At 37.5% G+C, this 21,569-nt stretch overlaps 3 protein-coding genes across 3 annotated transcripts; all 3 read right to left on the reverse strand.

Annotated features, from left to right (window-relative positions):
* Positions 1–3,683: 3,683 nt before the first annotated feature.
* LOC133722976 (uncharacterized) lies at positions 3,684–13,655 on the reverse strand. Its single transcript, XM_062149816.1, has 12 exons — positions 13,063–13,655; positions 12,210–12,283; positions 10,818–10,892; positions 6,567–6,946; positions 6,245–6,457; positions 6,047–6,139; positions 5,847–5,960; positions 5,290–5,754; positions 4,912–5,169; positions 4,516–4,769; positions 3,928–4,101; positions 3,684–3,819 (listed from the first exon to the last, which is right to left on the reverse strand). The coding sequence occupies exons 4-12, from the start codon at positions 6,927–6,929 to the stop codon at positions 3,684–3,686; spliced, it is 2,070 nt and encodes a 689-aa protein (XP_062005800.1). The 5' UTR covers positions 6,930–6,946; positions 10,818–10,892; positions 12,210–12,283; positions 13,063–13,655.
* Positions 9,140–10,561, reverse strand: LOC133722977 (uncharacterized). The gene has a single exon (XM_062149818.1). The coding sequence runs from the start codon at positions 10,559–10,561 to the stop codon at positions 9,140–9,142; it is 1,422 nt and encodes a 473-aa protein (XP_062005802.1).
* A 6,599-nt stretch (positions 13,656–20,254) lies between the features above and the next one.
* Positions 20,255–20,971, reverse strand: LOC133720671 (uncharacterized). The gene is made up of 2 exons (XM_062147091.1): positions 20,626–20,971; positions 20,255–20,533 (listed from the first exon to the last, which is right to left on the reverse strand). Exons 1-2 carry the CDS (start codon positions 20,908–20,910, stop codon positions 20,297–20,299), a joined length of 522 nt encoding a protein of 173 aa, XP_062003075.1. The 5' UTR covers positions 20,911–20,971; the 3' UTR covers positions 20,255–20,296.
* Between the last annotated feature and the right edge of the window lie 598 nt (positions 20,972–21,569).

The raw sequence follows: 21,569 nt of genomic DNA on the forward strand, positions 1-21,569 counted from the left end.
TAGAACCGAAGTACGTTGACAGAGGGTTTAGTGGCACTGAAAGTCGGCTTCTGAGAAGACTAGGACTAGGAGTGTGATCACCGGTAAGAGAAAGAGAAGGAGAGGAGTTGCTCTTAGAGAGGTTGCTCTAGAGAGAACTTAGATCATCTTAGAGATGTTTTGATGTTGTGAATGTGTATGTTAGAATGAGAGGAGAATGTGTTTATATAGGGAAGAAAAAGAAGAGTGAAATGATGAGTGGAAGAAAAATAATGAAAGTGGTTTGTAAAATATGGAAAAGATAGAGAAATGATGAAATGAAAGCAAAGCATGAAGGTGTAGAAACATGGAAGTGATGATGATCTATTAAAGAGATTGTAGTAGAAAAATATATCCAAGGAAAAAAAAGAAAAGCATCTAGCTTTCTTCATATGGGTAGGAAACATGAACATGTGAATATTGAGCTGGTTTTAGGTCAGTTTCTGCCCCTTTATTCCTTCAATTATTTCTCCAACAAGAATTCCGAATGAGCCTTCGACTTCTTCATAAAAAATGTTCCACTATGAGTGTAGATCATCCTGACAAATTTTCAGAGCTTTATTCCATGCGGTTGGGCTGGAAATGCTGCTGGACCTCTTACAGGTCCAGTTTTCCAGTTTTGCTTCTGTAGAAAATTGGACTGATTGTTTGAAGGCCTTCCACTCAAAACAATCTCTGGCACTCTTCATAAGAAATGATCCTTGGGTTGTCTAGAATGGATCTGCAGAGTTTCAGCTCATTTCAAGTTCATTTGGTCAGTCTGCCGCCCCTCCTTCCTTGTTTAGCTCGGTTTCTCCTAGCCGAATTAGGAAAATGTGCTAAAGTTGACTTTTCATGTTTCCATGCTTCCATGCTTCCATAGTAGGCTTTATTTAGCCTCTAAATATATATTTCGAACTTCTCGACAATATATAGCTTGAGCCACTGACATTAGCTCAATTTCTCCAACACGTGCCTTGTCAGGCCAAAATGCTCATTTTGGGTCCAAACACACTTCACTTGTGATCAGGTAAAATTTATGTCTTTACTAATGAATTCCACAAATGGTCACTCAACTATGACTCGTTCTACACTTTGGTCACTCAATTTTCAAATATATTACTTTGGTCACTCAATTTTCAAATATATTACTTTGGTCACTCAACTATTACTCTGTCAATCACTTTAGTCACCCAAGGGACATTTTATCTCACTTTAATCACTTCTCCCAATCATTCTAATACAGATTTCTCAATTTTTCACAATTAGTTGGACGAAAATATCATTAATATTGTGGCAAATATTTTTTTTTTAATAAAAGATATTAATGAAGTGACTAAAGTGAATAACAGAGTTAAAGTTGAGTGACCAAAGTGATATATTTAAAATGTTAGTGACCAAAGTGTCGAATAGGTAAAAGTTGAGTGACTATTTGTGATATTCTCCCTAAATTAAATTAATAGGCAAATCTCCATTTACGTCATCAACAGATTGATTGGTATTTTTCAAAAAAGAAAAAGGATATGTGGTAAAATATTCTAGGGTATTAGGTTTTACTCTTCCTCATTGCTATTTGATAAAGGTATAGTAATGTACCTCTTACTTGATTCTCTTTGACTCTTACTCTCCCAATTGATGATTACAACAAGCTAATAAAAGGTATGACTTCAAATAATACAAGCCCTCCAAATATGTTGGCATGCATCAAAATGAATTTTTAAATTGAATTTTTATTATATAAATTCTTAAATTTGAAAAAAAAATAAATAATAGAAGAAAACAGTTATTGCATATAGAAGATAATGGGTGAGAAGTGAGAACAGTTATTGCAGAGAGAAAAATGGGTAGTGGGGATCATTTTTTATTTTTATTTTTTAATAAAGATCTGTTTTATAATTGTCATAATTGTCCTCGTAATTTAATTAATGGAAGGAACTTCGCTGACCAGCCCTGGTCAGGGTAGGCTGACCACAGCCACTAACAAATCGACATCTGTCTCATTTTTTTTTCTTTTTCTTTTCTCAAAATGGACAACAACTTCCTCACTTCTAGATCCCTCAAAGTGAAGTCCAAGTGAGAGAACTTTGGTACAGATGAACTCAGAGTTTCATGCTTAAACACTTCAGCTCAACTAGCCCAGAAATAATCCACATCCATTCCCAAGACATTCAATTTCATGTTTTTCTTCCCCAGCAACCACATAAGGGTCCAATAAGAATCAATCAAAAAGCAAACCCATTCTGATCTAGACGTAGTATAATCAAAATCCTCACAATTAATACAATCCAGAAGAAACCAATGCTTCCAATTTTCAAGATCCACAAAACTCAAATTTTATCGATTTAAACAAAAAATAAAGTAGATCCAAACCGGTCCTCTGAAGTTTTTGAAGTTCATCTCTCATGGATTACAATTGAGGAATGCAGAATTCTCTCAAGGTTGGAAGATAAGAAGAGGACGACATGGTTTTGGTCATATTTTCCCAAAAACAGAAAATAGATGGCTTTGGTCTCAGTTAAGAGCAGATGAAGCAATCATTTACTATGGTTTATCTAAACTAACTACAAAAAGTATGAAAAGAAGATCTCTAAAATAAATAACCAAACCTCTCGAATTTTTTTTTTTCGAGATTTGCCGTTTGGGCTGATCTTGTTCACCAGAGGACCATAGCCGTTTCAGTGTTTCACTTATGCTGGATATACACACAGACACACACACACACACTCAATGCCAGAGAACCTCAATCAAAGGCTGAATTGAAGATGAGATGAATCAGATGATCATGAGAGCAGTCGAATTCTTCAATGGGTGCGTCGAGAGTTGAGAGCATAGCAGACAATGGAGATGGTGAAGGAGGGAGAGAGTAAGTGAGAGCGATCTGGGCCTAGCTTTGGTCTCTGTTGTAATTTATTGGAACACGTGTCAAATGATTATAGGCACACGTATGAAGCTGGTCAGCGCTGGCTAACTAGGGCTGGTCAGCCAAGTAATGTCCTTAATTAATTCTCAAAGTTTTTTAATATTTTAGGGTCATTCTGTCAACATTTTGGTTTTGGCTAACAACACCTCTTCTCTTAATAATAGTATAGATAATTTCATTGTGATTTTATTGTTATAAGTATAACTTAAAAAAAAATAAAAAATAAAAATCTTCTTTGTACTTTTGCTCAATGATCAATTTTTTTTTTATGTAATTTTTTTCTATTCATCAATGATCGATTGAATTTATTAGTGTTTAGTGCAATCTTTGGGGGATGTATTCAATCTTGATTTTAAATGATTCTGTCTTACTTTTTATAATCCGTGGATTCTTGTGGATTTTGCAGAATCTATGGATTGTTTTAATTCCAAATGGATTTGAACATATTTTAATGTATTCTATTAGAAGGATTTGTTTGGATTTTAATAATTGTTGTCCTACAAACAATAATAGAATAATGATCAAAATATGTCAATTATGTGTAATCCACGTTTCTGCCATGTTACTGTAGATGTGTCTTTAAGATGAGTTCCGTTGTTCAATTGAGGGTTACGGTGAACATGCTTCTAGATGTACGCCGATGGATCTGGAAGCGATGCTCATTCCTTTTCGCAGTAGCTATGGTGGAGGTCGACCTGCACTATGAGAAGCTTAAGGGTTGGTGCAGGTCATGTGGGTTGTTTGTCCATAGAGCTCATGGCTGCTATCAACTTCTGGTGAAGCAGATGACGGCATAGGTGATGACAACAGTTTCCATCCACTCGGGATATTGTCTTTCCAAAGAGTCCACAATGTAGACAATGTCTTTTTCTTCATTTATTATAGTCAACATCCAATGGTTACTGAATATCCAACAATATATACTTAAGAGTGAGTTTTATTCATGACATATACACGCACTAATGCCATTTGCTGATGCATTTGAAAAACATTATATGTACTATAATCACCTGGGATTGTAAGGCACCAAAAATATACGATCAGACTTTCCATGTTGCATCCGTTGTACTAAATTGTTCACTACATTCTTTGAATCTGATACCCCAATAGAGACGACCCGTGCAGGATCCACGAACCCAAATGTATCAACCATGTCAGATTTCTCAAGGACCTCATATAGGTACCTAACAAATGAAGTGCGTCAAAAATCCTGAATACACAAAGTCATTATTCCTTCGTGGTGCGTCAAATACAATGTCCTCTTTGCTTCAATGATCTTTCTTAAAGCTCCATACTGTATGTATTGTTCCTTAAGAGATTGATACCTTAATTTTAAAATAAATAATTGTCTTTTACTTGATATTTACTAACAGCTAAGTAAGATAAGATACTAGGTAGCAAGTTTTGACGTTGACAACTATAGCTAGCAATTATTGTACTACTGGTTTCTAGTATAGAAGCACAGAAATCATAATTACTAGTCCTGGTCAACATCAACAGGATAACAAATCTAGGAAGTGAATCGATAACAAGGATATACTTGGCTTATTAATTGTAAATAGTTGTACTATAAAACCAAATTAAAGAAGAAAAACTACCTCATGTAAGCCACTATGCAGTTTGCGCTGAGCCATTGCATTTCCATTAAGTGAATAATATCATCTCTGAAGATATACAAATCTCGAGGCACTCCGAAAATTTCAGCCTCTAGAGTTTCCATCAGTGCCTTTGAATTATTGTCCATGGTCATCTTTGCAATTTGATACAGTGCCTTACATTTGCTAGGGACCATTTTTGAACCATCATGTTTCATGAATGTGTCTTTTACCGGAGCAACATACTTTTTTTTTTGCTAGGGTGTAACAAGTAAATTTTATTATCATAAGATAGAAAGTAAAAAAAAATAATAATAATAAAAGAAGAGAAATTGAGCAATTATAAAATATTTATTTAATATAAAAGTCTATAACAAGGAATGAACTTATTCATTATACCTTTTCCATATTCAACACAATGAGCTTCTTTGGCCAAGCCACATAGCTCCTAACAGCTTGACCAACATTCTCCAATTCATCTGGAATTGGGACAGGAAGCAAAGCATTTGCATCAATGGACACATCAACAGCAACCCTCGAATGACCCTCTTGTAAAGGAATACCATGTACAGTAATATTAGAGTCATTCTCTTCAATTATTGTGCCTAAAGCCACAATATTGTGAATGGAACCCGCTGCCAGCTTGCATGATTTATTCTTGACATTCAAAACAAATGCAAAAATATAAGCATATAAACCCTCAATTTTAAGTTCAACCCTTTACTGTAATATCTTATTTGAATCAAGAAAAAGATTAAGTATGCAATAATTTGTTACCTTCATATTGCCTGGCTTTTTTGGTACCTCGATGTCCTCCACTTCCTCAATTTCAATATCATAGGTAGATTGAGATGATTTTAAAGCATCATTACCATTGAACATAGTTTTACTATGGCTACTTCCTTTATCAAAAATGGGAGGAGAAGGTGTAATAAGGACATTGCCATTCAGTTTTGCCTCCAATGCAGCAATCTTTTTCTCAAAATATGCTCGCTCCTTTTCACGTTCTGCTTCAAACATTCTTTTTGTCTCCTCAAACAACCTTTGATGCTCCAGAAACATAGCCTTCGAAATGCTTTGCCTTCTCTGTCTAGGAAGATGGAAGTAAGTAGAAGGGTTAACATTACCCCCAACACCCCTTACTCTACCAGAATGTTCCGGAGTTTTTAGCGCCATTGTTAGAACATCATTAGACCCCGAGATGGCGAGCTCGCCTTTATTTTTCTTAGCCAACAAATTATCCTAAAACACAAATTCATTGAAATAATTAAATTAAAACAAAAAATGTGTAGTCTGAATATTGCTCAAGTCCACACAAATTCAAAGCTACTTACAATATCATTGGCCACCGGAGCTACCTCCCCTGCCATTTCTCCATTTTTACCTTCCCGTGCTTTCTTCCATAAATAAGAACGATCAAGTTCTTCTTCTTCAGACATGGCCTCCATCTATAAAAAAAGTATGATACCTTGTTAATTCCATTAATTAGTTGATATATAATAATGCCAACTATAAGAAAAGAAAAATAATTTACTAATTCTTCCTCTAATCCAACATATCCCTTCCTTGAGATTCTGTGGTGATACTTTCTCTTTGCTGTCCTTTCTTTTTGCTCCATATGAAGTTTCTAGAACAAAGCATTACAATATTAGAGAAGATATGATTGAATTTTTATGCATGGCTAATGCAGATGAAGCATAAGAAAGTTCAAAAAAAAAAAAAAGACACATACCAGCCAATCATTTGATAATCGTGAAGCAACAAACTGTTTCCATTCATCTCTCTCGATGGAATCATACATCTTTGGTGGTTTCTTCAGTTTCTTTTTCCTCCCAGCATAAGGTAATACATACTTACTTGTTAACTTACTCTTGAATTGTCTCCATTTAGAGGCAGCAGATGACAACACCAGCTTCTTACTTTTAGGAGCAATAATGAAAGCACCCTGAAACAAAATTCACCATGTCATTAGCAAAAGTTATAGAGTAGTCAGAATACTTAAAGAAAGTAAAAGCATGGCATATTGATATAACTAGCCCGTAATCTATATTTACCTCAATCTCTTCCCATATTTTTTCTTTTATATCCCGTGGAACGTTTGGCCAGTTTGGGATGTTTATAGGAACCATAGTTCGTGCCAAAACTCCAATGTAAGACTGCAGCATCGAACGTACTCTCCCTCTTGGTACACCAAGTCTAGTGTACTGAACTTGATATCTTTTACCCAAAGCTTTTTTCACAACAACCTTATGCATTTCTGTGACACCACGCTTCGCTCTGACCAAAGGTGAGGTGTTGATAGTCTCCTTTGATTGAAAGTCCTCCATGGGCTCAAGCACCTCATCATTCTTGGCTTTAGATTTTTTTTTCTTGGATGTCTTGTCTCTCGATGATTGTTTCTGTGTTGGTGAAGTCATAGCAACAACTCACTGTTCTACAAGAACAAAAATGGTTAGAATCAAACTATAACATAATAATCAGTGACCAAAACAATGAACAAGCCAAGTAAAAGGAATTCTAGTATTTTAGACTAGCGAATTAAATAAAATAAAATAAAAAAACAGTAATAAAAATGATGACATTAAATGATTAAAACACATAACCAAATAAATGTTCCCAAAAACAGAATTTAAATGACATAAATGAAGCGCTACTCTTCTCTTTTCTTTGCAAACTGATCTATCCAGATACCCTCACAATTATCCCTCTTGTATGTGATATCATCTTCGTCCTCATTCATGTCATCATCAACTCCCTCAATAGGTGGTATTCCTTCACAAAAAGATGGTTGATCAACAATATTGTCTACCAACTCATCATCATTTGCAGAATCGTTATAGTCTCTGTTCGGCGTTGCTAGTAAGACAGACCAATTATCATCCAGTGGGTCATCTATATAGAAGACTTGCTTCACTTGAGCAGCCGAAGCAAATGGATCATTTTTATGACCAATCCTTCCCAGGTTAACCAAAGTAAATCCAAGCTCATCTTTTCTAATGCCTTTGGTATTCTCAACCCAATTGCACAAAAATATAGGCGCTCGGAAGTTACGATAGTCAAGCTCCCATATTTCTTGAATAACCCCATAGAAAGTCACATCTGTGTATTTCGATTTTTTATCTTTGGCACTAGCTACCAACATCGTCTTTGCCACTAAACTCACTCCGCTATTTTGGACAGCCCGCACCTCATCACGTGCTTTTGTGTGGTATTTGCAACCGTTAAACTGATAACCATCATACTTTAAAACCGTCCTACTAGGGCCTTGAGCTAGCCACCTCAAAGTTTGTGATATTTTTTCAGGTTCATGCTCAATTTCCTCTGCTACCTGCACCCATATAAGTAATTAAAACGTGGTAGAAAAATAATTATATAATTTCAAATGTTGTATGACTCTGAGAGTTACACATCATACCTTCTTCCGTAACCATTTGCTAAAGTTTTTATTGTGCTTATTTTGGAGCCACTGCTTGCTTTGCTTACCCGTATGAATCTGCTCTAAATAAGCCATATGCATCCTACATACATATTGATTATGAAACAACATATTCAGTCCAACATTCACATAATTAAATATAATATACCATTTAAGTAAATAGTAGAATACTTACTTGATATAAGGCCAGACTTCATCATTATTCGTCAAGACATTAAGATGTGCTTGCTGCCAGTTTTTCTCGTCCACTTTCACCGGCGTTGCTATGGATAAAGGCTTCGTATGTTTTGCTTTAGGCTTGGGGACTCCAACAGGATTGGCATTTGATAAGTACTCGGAGCAAAATTCTACAGCTTCTTCACTAATATAATTTTCAGCTATGCAACCCTCAGGTCTATAACGGTTCCTTACATTCCCCTTGTACACTTTCATGTTTCTTTCAAAAGGGAACATCCAATGAAAGAAAACTGGCCCACATAGTCGAACCTCTCTTACAAGATGCACAGTAAGATGAACCATTATATCAAAAAATGAGGGTGGAAAAATTTTCTCCAACTCACACAATGTAAGTACAAGATCAGCTTGTATCTTATCTAACATTGATACATCCACCACTTTATTGCATAGGGCATTAAAGAAGAAACATAATCTAGTGATGGCATATCTCACATTTTTGGGTAGAACTCCACGTATGGCAATAGGCAGCAAGTGTTGCATTAAAATGTGACAATCATGGGACTTAAGACCGAAAAATTTCAGTTCTTCCATCGATACTAAATTCCTCATATTTGAAGAGTAACCTTCCGGAACCTTCATACCAAAAAAAGACCCGCAAACTGATTCTTTCTCTTTCCTAGCCAATGTATAAGGGGCTGGAGGCAAGTAAGTCTTTTTCTCCCCAATTTTCAGTGCCAAATCAAGCCTAACTCCCATGTCTACTAGATCCAAGCGAGCAGCAACTCCATCTTTTGTTTTGAAAGGCATGTTTAGTAATGTGCCGATGAGACTTTCACATACATTCTTCTCAATGTGCATTACATCGAGAGTGTGACGAACATGAAGTGATTTCCAATACTCAAGATCAAAAAATATTGACTTTTTCTTCCAACATTGAGTAGAACCCACATTGTTTTGTTTTTTTCCAAAGTCACACTTTATATTCTTCACTTGTGCAAACACTTCTTCTCCGCTTCAAGGTGTTGGAGCATAACCAAATTCTTGCTTGTTATTAAAAGCCTTTCTTTGTCTTCTATATGGATGGTAGCGTGGTAAGAACTTTCTATGGCCACCATAGGACATTTTATTACCATGACTTAGCCTTATAGCATATGTTTGATCTCCACAAATTGGACATGCTTTATACCCCTTTACTGTGCACCCTGATAAGTTACCGTAAGCTGGAAAGTCGTTAATAGTCCATAACAAAACAGCTTTTATTGTGAATGTCTCTTCTCTATAAGCATCATATACTCCATCAATTCCTTTCCACAATAATTTCAAATCGTCAATCAAAGGTGCCAAATAAACATCTATATTATTCCCGGGCTGTTTTGGACCGGGAATCAATAAAGTTAACATCATGAACTTTCGTTTCATACACAACGAGGGAGGAAGGTTATAGGTCACCAATATAACTGGCCAACAACTGTACCTACTACTTAAAGAGTTGTGAGGATTTATACCATCAGCTGAAAGAGCTAACCTGAGATTCCTTGGCTCACTTGCAAAATCAGGCCATTTATGGTCTACCAACCTCCAACACGGAGAATCAGCAGGATGGCGCATTTTACCGTCATTCACTCTTTCGTCATCATGCCAAGTTAAATCTTTAGCCGTCTCATGAGATCTAAACATTCGTTTAAATCTTGGGATTGGCGGAAAATACCACAACACCTTTGCTGACACTCCTTTTTTCTCCTTTAAATCCTTCGTAACCTTCCACCTAGAGACACCACACTTAGGACAGTTTGTGGCATCATCATATTCATTTCTGTATAAAATGCAATCATTTGGACACGCATGTATTTTCACGTAATCCATTCCTAATGAGGACAAAGTCTTCTTTGCCTCATATAAAGATGAGGGCAGAACATTACCACTTGGAAGTAAATCTGCAATGGTTACAAGCAAATCTGAAAAGCTTATGTCACTCCACCCATACTTAGCTTTCTTATTATAAAGGGATACCAAGGTGGATAACTTTGTGTGTTTATGACAACCCTCATATAATTCTTGATCTGCATCCTCAACGAACTTATAAAACTCATCTAAATCACCACCAAACTCATCACATGCAGCTTCATACATATCTACTGTTTCAGACACAAACTGACTTTCTTGTCTTGTTTCTACATTTATACTTGGACTAGGACAAGATGACCTCGGAGGTTGACCATGCCATATCCAATTCTTGTAGCTTTGATTAAAACCATTAAAATACAAATGGTCCCTAATAGTTTTGACTGTCTTTTTTTTTGTGCTCCCACATTTTGAGCAAGGACATAACAAAAACTTAGGATTAGATGCATTTGATGCAGCAAACTTCAAAAACATTTCAACTCCTTCCTCATACACAAGACTTCTTCGGTCAGCTTCCATCCATGATTTATCCATTGGTGCTATTCTTAGCAACTTCATGCATGTAGAAAATTAAGTAAATTAACTAGAGCCTAAAAACAATACAATCTACAATAACAGTATGCAACTCTATAAGAAAAAGGACATGGTAGTTCCATAGGAACAATGCAACGTCTAAAATAAAACAGTCCAATATCTATGACAATGGTAGTACTTGCTCAATCAAATAATCAAATAAAACACATTCACACAGCTTAAGACAACCCAGAAAATTAAGAAAAAGAATATGTACCTTAAAGTGCCCAAACTAAACGCAGCGAAAGTAAGACACAGAGACCCCACACCAACTGTTATGAAGCAATACAACCTACAACAAATTAAAATTATTTAAAGGCATTCGTTGTCATTTACTAAAGTAACAGAAACTCAGCAACACATATTAGCAATTACAATACTAATTCTCATGCCTGAAAAATGACAAAAAATTATATGACCAGGTCAAAACAGAGGGCACAAAATTGGTGTACTTGGTTTGCCATTGTTGAAGCTACAGGACACGAAATTAAAAACTGTTTCTCAAGCATATGTGAGACATGTAGGTCTAAGTTCCTGCAAATTTTCAGCTCCATATTCCCACTAGTTTAAGAACTACAGCCTTCCAAAGTCAATCTACAGTAATGTTTTCTGGTCTGATCCTCTACACGAAATTAGTGTACTTGGTTTGCCATTGTGGAAGCTACAGATCACGAAATTAAAAACTGTTTCTCAGGCATATGTGACACATATAGGTCTAAGTTCCTGCAAATTTTCAGCTCCATATTCTCACTGGTTTAACAACTATAGCCTTCCAAAGTCAATCTACAGTAACTTTTTCTGTTCTGACCCTCCAGCATTCCAACAAATATTCCAAAAGTTTTAGAACTCCAAATGCAAAACCTTTTTACTGGAAAACACTAGACATATAGACCTACAATCCCACTAAGTTTCAGAAGTTATGCTCTCACGAGGTGAGAACTCTAGGACTCCAAAGTTGACTGATATTTCTGGCAGAGCATAAAATAAAAGAATTTGAGGAAGAATTTGGCAACCTAAAATTTAGCACCCCTCAAGTTAATTTTCTGGTTTCATCCCTCCAACTAAACAGAACAGCTCCAATCGTCTCTGAAAAAAGAAAAAGCTCAAGAACCAAGATATTTGTTTTACCAATTACTCTTTATTTTTCATGCTCACTACTTTACCCACAAGCTAAAACCATCACCTAAAGGCCTTCTCGTTCTCTCTGATGTTTGTGAGTTTATCATTTAGTGTCATCATATTCATCACATTTTGAGCAAGACATAACAAAAAATAGGATTAGAAGCATTTGATGCAGCAAACCAGAAAAACATTTCAACTCCACAAGACTTCAATGGTCACCTTCCATCCATGATTTATCCATTGGTTTTATTCTTATCCACTTCATGCATATAAAAAATCAAGTAAATTAACGAGAGCCAAAAACGAAACAATCTACAATAACAGAATGCAATCTACAAGAAAAAAGACATGGTAATACCATAAGAAGAACGCAATATCTGAAATAAAACAGTCTAATATCTATGACAATGGTAGTACTTGCTCAATCAAATAAAACACATTCACACAGCTTAAGACCACACAGAAAATTAAGGAAATGAATATGTACCTTCAAACGCCCAAATTAAACGCAGCAAAGTACGACACAGAGACCCCACACCAACTGTTATGAAGCAATACAACCTGCAATAAATTAAAATGATTTATGTCTATTCTTTGTTATTCAATAATGTAAGAGAAATTAAAAACTGTGGAAGCTACATGGCACGAAATTAAAAACTGTTTTTCAGGCATATGTGAGACATGTATGTCTAAGATTCTGCTAATTTTCAGCTCCATATTCCCACTGGTTTAAGAACTATGGTCTTCCAAAGTCAATCTACAGTAATAATTTCGGTTCTGACCCTCCAGCATTCCAACCAATATTCCAGAAGATTTAGAACTCCAAATGCAAAACCCTTTTACAGGGAAACACTAGACATATAGACCTACAATCCCACAAAGTATCAGAATTTATGCTCTCACGAGGTGAGAACTCTAGGACTCCAAAGTCGACTGATATTTCTGGCAGAGCCTAAAATCAAAAAACTTTGAGCAAGATCGAATTTGGCAACCTAAGATTTAGCACCCCTCAATTTAATTTTCTGGTTGAAGAACCCCAGATATCTATTTTACCAAATACTCTACTTTACCCACAAGCTAAAACCATCGCCTAAAAGCCTTCTCGTTCTCTCTAAATGCACACCATTTTAAATCATGATTACAAAAGCTTCCTGCTTTTAACCCATTAAACACTAAAACTGGCCTATATAGCACAATCACAATAAAGAAACAGAAATTGGAGAACAAATCATACAATCCAAATTTGATAACCGAAGAATTGGAAAAGAAACCAAAAAATTAAGCTTCAGCAGATATGAAACTAAAAGCTCCAACTGAAATTAAGAATGATAGGAACTCACCCAATCCTTCAATTCTTGTTCTTGCACTCAATGAACTCTAATTTGACAGTAGGTTGTTCCGGAGACCGCTCATTGTTTGGGCTTCGTGAAAGAGATACAAGGAGTTTTGTGAAGAGCAAAGTACTGAAGCACGATGAGGAATATTGAGAGAGAAGCGGAAAATTTGGGAAGAAAATCAGTTCGTGAGCGAGACTCCATGTTCGCGCGAACTCTTTTTATTTTTCAAAAAATTTCGTTTTGTTTTGAGATGATAGATGATACTCTCTGAAAATATGAAGCTGTGCTTGGAGATAGATAAAAAATAAAAATAAAAACAACAAAACGAAACAAAGGGAAAAGGATAAAGCATCGATACTTAGCGGTTCCCCATTTCCCGCTATTCCTCAATCTTTTTGTTTTTTCCAATACTTAGTTGAATCTGCAGCTTAGCCTTATCTGTTCACAATATTTCAAAATAATAAAATAATATCAGGTCTTATAAGGACTGATGTTTATATTCTTAATAGACATCAGAAAATATTAAATTCGATATCTAAATTTTTAAGACATCGGTTTTCTTCTCAACCGATATCTTTTAAGTGATGTCTATTAAAAGATTTGTAGTAGTGACCGGATTCACTTGATAATGAATAAACAAACAACACGATCCAAAAGTGAATCCGACAGTTACTCATTATCCGAACAAACGATAGACCAAAGCACAAGCCCATAATAAGCCAATTCAGAAGAAGGAATTCTGATTTTCCAAATTAGGAATCCAACAGAAAATGAACAGTAGTACAAATGAAACAATGGATCGAAGTTCGAGAAGCAATTCTAGTGTCAAAAGAAATTATCATCGATTACCGAACAATTTTCAAAGTCACGAAACAGAGAATCAAGACTCTAAACGAACTTCGAAAAATCAGTCAAAACATCGCAAGATGTTATTTCAAACCGCAAACGACTTTAAACCACACTGGGTTTAAGCAAAGATTTCCACCAAACTTGGCTTTTTAACAAATTGTTTTTTTTTTACTGTTGGCTCGAATAGAACCACTTCAACAATTTTAAATCGAAATACAACGTAAAGCGAAAAACATTTTCTTGGTCAAATCGCTTTTCAAAACACCTTTTCAAAGCCTTTTCAGAACATTTTTCGAAACACTTTCCGAAATTAGAAGTCGAACAATTCAAAATTGGAAGTTCTCACGACCTTTAAGGTCGAAGGTTGGTTTAAATATTGAGAACACGTTCTTGTAAAATGAATTTCTCAAGTTAACATTTCAAACAGAATTTGAAATATTTTACAAGCCGACGGAAATTTTTGTGGTACCCGAGGTTTTAAATCATTGAAAAGCGAAAACTTGAAAGCATCGCTCTGATACCACTTTCTGTAACGCCCCAGACTGCACCTCACCAGTTTGAACACGTCACAGTGCCGCGTGCCTCTAAGACATAAACCGAAGGTTCGGTTTACATCCTAGAAACACGCAAGGCATTTTATTTAACAAATTTTCCATAAAACACAGCGGAAACTTGTAAATAGTTTTGAGGTGAAAATACTTTGAATTGTTAACTTAAACTTGTTCGTCTAGAACTTGATATGACGAATTTCTTGGAAAATAACAAACCTCAAGAAATAAGAGTTTAGCAAAGTTTCGGTACAAGACTAGCTTTCAACAAGTTTCGGGAAACAGAATTTCAAGTAGAGGTCGAGATAAAACCCGAAACCTGGTTTCCGTTATGACTGCTAAACAAACTCATTTCTACACACCCAGCTCCGTCCGGTCCAATCCCGTTACCAGTGCACAGTACCTGCAACCACACTGTTGTAGGGGTGAGCGTTCGTCCTCGCTGCTCAGTAGGGGCTTCACCCTAGTTAGGTTTGAAAACCAATGCATAGAATAATAGTTTTGGGTACCCAGTATGAAAACATACTTGAACCAAATATTTAAAAGAACAACAAACTTTATGATATTTTTTTTCAATTTGAAAACCATTGCATGATGCTTAAGTAAATACGGCGCCAAATCCAGGTATTACCTGATGGCCGGTCCCATAGACCCACTACACGACCTTACCTCAAATTAGTTTATATCCAGGTAAGCGTAGCGAGAGCGTCCACTACCTAGCTACACACACGTACCGGGCCCGTCATTAAGATCGGGATACCGAACGACCGGTGTAACTAACCCTCCGGAGGTTAAGGGGATCGAACCCAAGGAAGTCAGTGCCACCCTTCGCTCTCAAGCCATCAACATCTCTCACGGTTTGGTTAGTACGCATTGCATTTTAACATAACGAAACCACATAGACTTAACATGCATCGCTATTAAATTAAATATGAAAAACAGCTAACCGAGTGAGTCCCGAGTCCCCTACCTGGATTCTGATGCTTATCTTTCACACAGTCCGAGAGTCACGAACCTTCCGTTCCTCGGGTAACTGGAGTCCCAAATCCGACATAATGATCGTTAATAATTCGTCGAACAAGTAATTAAAATCTTGATGACTAACTAATCGTTCGACTAACGTTGACTAGGATTGACCATAGTTTGACCAACGTTGACTTTGCGACACAACATGCTTTAAGTGCCAACAATTTCACTAATCATAGTTTTATCGACCACATACACAATTCCGACCAATCATGACCATATTGGAAATAATTCGAATATCGGGCTAATCTCATTTCATATTAGGTGCACTCAAAACTACCAAGGGCACCCAATACATTGATTTTCTTTTCTTCCTTACCATTTCTTCATTTTCTTTTCCAATACATATTTTCACTTCAATACAACATCTAATCAACATGCTAATCCCAGCATCACCGATCAAAATCCAATAACAAGCATATATCCATAAATCCATTCCACACTTTAAAACTAGTGATCCAAGAATGAAACCAAGTCCAATTCATCATTTTCATAACATGATTTACAGTAAGCATGTAAGCACATGCAATCAGTTCCAGCTGCTAACTACACCTGTAAATTCCCAGAACCCTTGAACAAATTCCAACTAACCTTGTGATCAAACTAGATGAAGAACAGAACCCCATATTGCAGGTCTGCTCCCTGACGACGAACACAGCAAGCCGGAACCAGCTTAATCAATTCCGAGTTGATCAACTCAGCTCAGCACTGCAATTTAAGCTCGAACGACCACTCTTCTGAGTCTAAGGTTCAGAATTTCTATTGGAGACGAATCAAAGACTCGATCCTAAATCGTCGCCGGAAAACGGAATCACAGTGAAATCCGACAACACCCCCAAAACACAACTCAAATGGTGAAGTTCAATGTTGAACCAGCATGATTTAAAAAAAAAAACTCAAAACTTTGAAAAATCGTAATAATTAGCTCCGTTATCCGAAAAATTCCCTGAAAATTCTCACGAACTCGTCGCGTCGCGTACTTTAATATCCAACTCTTAAATCGAGAATTTCACCTTGTGAAAAATTCTGAAAATATTCTCGAGCACCATTAACCATTTTCGAGATCGTAGATAAATTTATCAAACGATCTCATAAGCTCAATAAATCTTCCGGGGCTCACAGCATCTTAGAGAAGCTTATGTGTCAATCTAGTGGACTTTATGTCACTACAATTCTACCCATTGAATCCAATAATGTAATAAGAGAAGATCTCTTGGATTCTGACACATTTTGGCTTTGGCATGACCGACTAGGACATCCTGGTCGTGATATGATGATCCGTGTACTAAAGACTTCACACGGACATCCATTCTTTCGAGCGAAACAAAGCAAGAATCAAATATTGATTCCCAGACTTAGTGTGACCGCCTCTGGCGCCGCCGCCGTCCACTGCCGCCTCTGTCCACCTTGACAATGCCATAAATGGCGTCACCCATGGCCATGACGCCATGGATGTCAATCCGCATGGCCATGGCTCCATGGATGCCACTTCCCATGGTCCTAACGCCATGATGGGTGATGTAGTCACCAATTTTCCTTCAAATAGCGCTTTAGACGCTCAGGCCCAACCAAAATCCTCATTGGTTGCTTCTAAGGCCCCTCGCTCATTTTACAAAGCCTGTTCCTTAGAGAAATTAGGACGACCGTCCTACGCCAAGGATCCAAAAATATTTATTCCGTTCTTATAGAGAATCTAAGGGGATATCTGTGGACCAATTCAACCATCTTGCGGACCTTTTAAATACTTTATGGTATTCGTTAATGCATCGACACGTTGGTCACATGTCGCGCTGTTGTCCACTCAAAATGCTGCTTATGCTAAACTCTTAGCCCAGATTATCTGTCTCCGGGCTCACTACTCGGACCACCCTATTAAGTCAATTCAACTTGATAATGCTGGGGAGTTTACATCGAAATCGTTCGATTACTATTGCATGTCACTGGGGATTAATGTACAGCATCCAGTTCCCTATGTTCATACCCAAAATGGTCTCGCGGAAGCCGCCATTAAGCGACTACAAATGATAGCTCGGACATTGGTTATGCACATCAATCTCTCTGTTTCTGCTTGGGGATATGCAATACTGCATGCAGCTTGTGAGCCCCGGAAAATTTATCTAGATAAAGTGAGATCGTTCGGAATAAATTTTACGATCTCGGTAATTATTAAGGTCCTCGGGAATAATTATTGAAATTCTTCACATGGTGGAATCTTAAAATTTTGGATTGTACAATAAAGTACACGACATGACGAGTCTGTGAGAATTTTCGGGTAATTTTTCGGACACCTGAACTATTTATTATGAATTTCCGAAGTTTGAAAATTATGGAAATTTATTTTAAATAAAAAGAAATGCCCTAGCGTGATCTGGACCGTTAAATGTCCACCGCTTGATCAGCACCGTTGAAATCCATTATATAAAGGCCCAGATGGAGTCAACGCACCAGATTGATCCAGAAGGATCGAGAGGAGCAGAAAGCTCGACCAGTTTCTCCAGCCAACGACCCGGCGACTGAACCGGACCGGAACTTCCTCTTCCGGTGACGATACGGCGATGCACCGGTCACTTTCGACGCGTCTCGTTGTCTTGGTTCTACCTATGGTCACGGATCATCCATGCATAGAGCGAGGAGAGAGAATCGAAGCCCGAAAGCTTCGAGCTTTCTGGCGGTTCCGACGCATTTTCCGGCAATCATCCGCGATGCATGATGTATGGGAATTGGTCCTCTCGTCGTGCTCTACGTCTTACTAAGTTTAGTTTTTGAATTCAATCAAGTTTTGATGTTTTGGGTTCCTGCGGATTTCGACTTTTTGGATTCGATTGAGTTTTGATCGAGTTGCTCTTTTGGGTGTTTTCGGCTTCGACGGAGACAATGTTCACGGCGGCTGTCCTTGTGCTTCTGGGTTCATCTCCGATCTCCTAGAGCATGGATTGGCACCTGGTGGTGCTCGAGTCCTTGAGTGGGTTGAATTGGTGAGTTTGGGTAAGTCCTGCTGTTTGTATAGCCACTGCTCGTGGTGGCAATCGTAGCTTTCCTTGGTTAATTCCCCGTTTTGGTTGCGTTGTGAGTTGTGCTTTGATCATTGGTTAGGGTTAAATTTCCAGAAGTTGCACATTGAGGAATTTGGGTGTGCTGTGTTCTTCGTCGAATGCAGACCTGCAGATGGGGTTCCGATCTTGATCTGGTTTAATCACATGGTGAGTCTGTTCGAAAGTTCTGTGTATTGTCGGGTGTAGTTAGTTTCTGGAAATTTGTTGCTACGTTTGTATGCTCACTGTGAATCGAAAGTTGTTGAGTGTAGTGAATTAAGGAAGATTTGAAATTGTAGTTGGTATTAGTATTGGTTTGTGAAGAATGTGATTAGTGGAAGTGGAAATTACCATGCGAATGAAATTACCATGCGAATGAAATTATTTAGAAAAATCGGAATGTTATAGGAGTTTGGAAGTGGAAGTAATGGCATATTTTTGAATCTTGAATTATAAGTTGGAAAATTGGGACTTGGTAGGGCTGGGCACGGGCCGGGACGGCCGAAATTGTGGTAATCCCGATTCCGGGCCCGGAATTATTAGTCAGGACGGGCCGGTACGGTTGAGGCCATTTTGAGAATTGATCCCGACAGGCCCGAACCCGATCGGTATTGGGCCGGGACCGGGCCCAATCCGGGACAGGCCCGAAAAAAAAAAAAAATGACAGGTTGCCTGAGTTTGGAATGTGGTAAAATTTCACAGTTTGCAAATTTGCATTTCTACTTTTCCATTATTTCAACACTACATTGAAATGATCATTTCAAAGAGAACAAGTAAGAGTGCAATTCCCTACAACACTTCATCATTCCATAATCCAACAAGCTGATCTTATTCAACAAAATCTAAAAGCCTAAAAGGCTAAAACTGAAGGAAAAAAAGGCCAAATCTGCATAGTGCATACTGCATGGTTCCACACTTGCAAATTGCAATTTCATACCAACCTGCCAAAGTACCAAACCTGCAAGCTGCAGCTAAAAGCCTAAAAGCTAAACAAGAAGAAAAACATGACCAACTCTGCATAGTGCATAGTTGCATACCAATGTACAAAACCTGCAAAGCTGCAACTCCCTGCAAGCTGCAGCTAAAAACTAAAGTGCTAAACAAGAAGAAAAAATGACCAAATATTGCATACCAAATTGGCAAATTACCAAACCTGCATACCAAACAAGACCAAATTTGCATAATCCATGACAGTCCACACAACTAAACACTTCAATTCCAAATTGTCAAAAATTAAGTTCTTAAACACTCAAACCATAACTGAAAATGTGCAAACAACCAAATGAAATCTTCAAACTTCAAAGTTCAAACATCTATCACATTACCGGCTGCCCCAAGCTTTCCCTTGCCTTTTGCTCTTGGAATTGGAGCTGGACACACATTGGTTTTGCTAGATGCAGTGCTTTCATGGTCTGCAAAATAAAAGAAAAAAGAAAGAGTGATGTAAAATGTAAATGCCTATGCACTGAAAATACTGAAAACAGTCAAAACACATGTAAAACTTAAAACGAAAAAGTAGGTACCTTTCTCAACGTCTTCATAAAACTCAAGGTCTTCAATTGAGCAATCATCAACAACCTCTGCAATATCATCACCTAGCAACCAGTTCTGCATGCAAATCAATCCCTCCACTGTTTTAGGAGTTAATGAGCTCCTAAAACAGTCAATCACTCTGCCTCCTGTTGAAAAACAAGACTCTGAGGCCACTGTGGAGGTCTGAATTCCAAGAACATCCCTTGCTATTGCTGCCAATACTGGAAACTTGCAGCCATTTATCTTCCACTAGCACAGGATGTCAAAGCAATCTTCATCATCAGTTGGGTCCAATGGAGCATCCAGGTATTGATCCACTTCATGTGCTACCACTGCCTCACTGCTTTCTTCAACAACGTTCTTCCAATTATTGAGCAGCTGGCCTCTAACTCCTCCTCTGCTGCTTCTACTTGTAACTGTGCTAGACGAAGAGCTTGGAGATTGCTGCCTTTGCAGGTGTCTACCTCCATCTACAACTAGGACATACTAAGACAAAAAAGACAGAAATTAATATATATTTGAAACCAAGTAAGCAACTGAAATAGTATAACAATGGAAGTATGGAACTAGTGTAATACCTGATCATAGAGAGCAAGTAGAAGGGTTTTAATTTCCAAGGTTCTTCTCTGCACCTCATCATCATCTAAACCTTCAGTTTGAAAGATGTGAGTCACATTCTTCAACTTGAACCTTGCATCTAATACAAGGCCAATGATGATCATGTGATTGATTTCATGAAATGAACCATAGTACTTTAACCATCTAGATCTCATGTTGGCTGCCATATCCATCAATATTTTCTCAGTTTCTGATCCACTAGCAATCTCAGGTGCCAAAAACATGTTCTCTATGTTTTTTTCCATGGTAATCACATCATGGAAAGTTGTGTGTACAGTGGGGTGCAATGATGCACTAACTCTCAATGTGACATCATAGAATACTATTAGAAACTCCACAAAGACCTCAGCCTTCTCCCAATCTCCCACTTCTGGAGGTCCAACCCTATTTCTCTTATTCCTGCTTGGCACAAGATTTCCATCTTCATCATATTCTTCATCTGGTTCCTTGAAGTAGTTTGCAAAATTGCTATCTTCATCTTCAACCATCACTGTAAATGCTTTCTTGAACTTCAAAGCTGCTTCCAACATTAGATAGGTGCTGTTCCACCTAGTTGGAACATCCAAACACACAAGTCCCTTACAGGGAAGCTTCTCTCTCTCCACCGTCTTCTTAAAAATATCCAATCTGTTTGCAGAAGATCTCACAAACTTCACTGCATTCCTAATTGCTAACACAGACTTTTGCAACCTCTTTAAGCCATGCCCCACTATTAAGTTAGTGATGTGAGCAGTGCATCTCACATGCATGTATTTGCCACTCAAAATCAGCTGATAAGATGCAGACTTGTTCATTTTAGACACAAGCCACTCTAAAGCAGACTTGTTTGCAGAGGCATTATCAACTGTAATGCACATGACTTTCTCAATTCCCCAATGCACTAAACATGACTCAATAAGCTTCC

Source organism: Rosa rugosa, chromosome 7 (genome assembly GCF_958449725.1).
Source record: "Rosa rugosa chromosome 7, drRosRugo1.1, whole genome shotgun sequence".
NCBI lineage: Eukaryota > Viridiplantae > Streptophyta > Magnoliopsida > Rosales > Rosaceae > Rosa > Rosa rugosa.

Bases quoted from the DNA above. Each gene is read 5' to 3' on its own strand.
- LOC133722976 (XM_062149816.1), bottom strand. From the start codon at position 6,929: ATGACTTCACCAACACAGAAACAATCATCGAGAGACAAGACATCCAAG. The intron at 5,755-5,846 runs GTAAGTAGCTTT...TTTGTGTTTTAG, and splicing joins CTCCGGTGGCCAATGATATT to GATAATTTGTTGGCTAAGAA. The intron at 3,820-3,927 runs GTGATTATAGTA...TTGGATATTCAG, and splicing joins TTGGTGCCTTACAATCCCAG to TAACCATTGGATGTTGACTA.
- LOC133722977 (XM_062149818.1), bottom strand. From the start codon at position 10,561: ATGGATAAATCATGGATGGAAGCTGACCGAAGAAGTCTTGTGTATGAG.
- LOC133720671 (XM_062147091.1), bottom strand. From the start codon at position 20,910: ATGGAAAAAAACATAGAGAACATGTTTTTGGCACCTGAGATTGCTAGT. The intron at 20,534-20,625 runs GTATTACACTAG...TTTTTGTCTTAG, and splicing joins TACTTGCTCTCTATGATCAG to TATGTCCTAGTTGTAGATGG.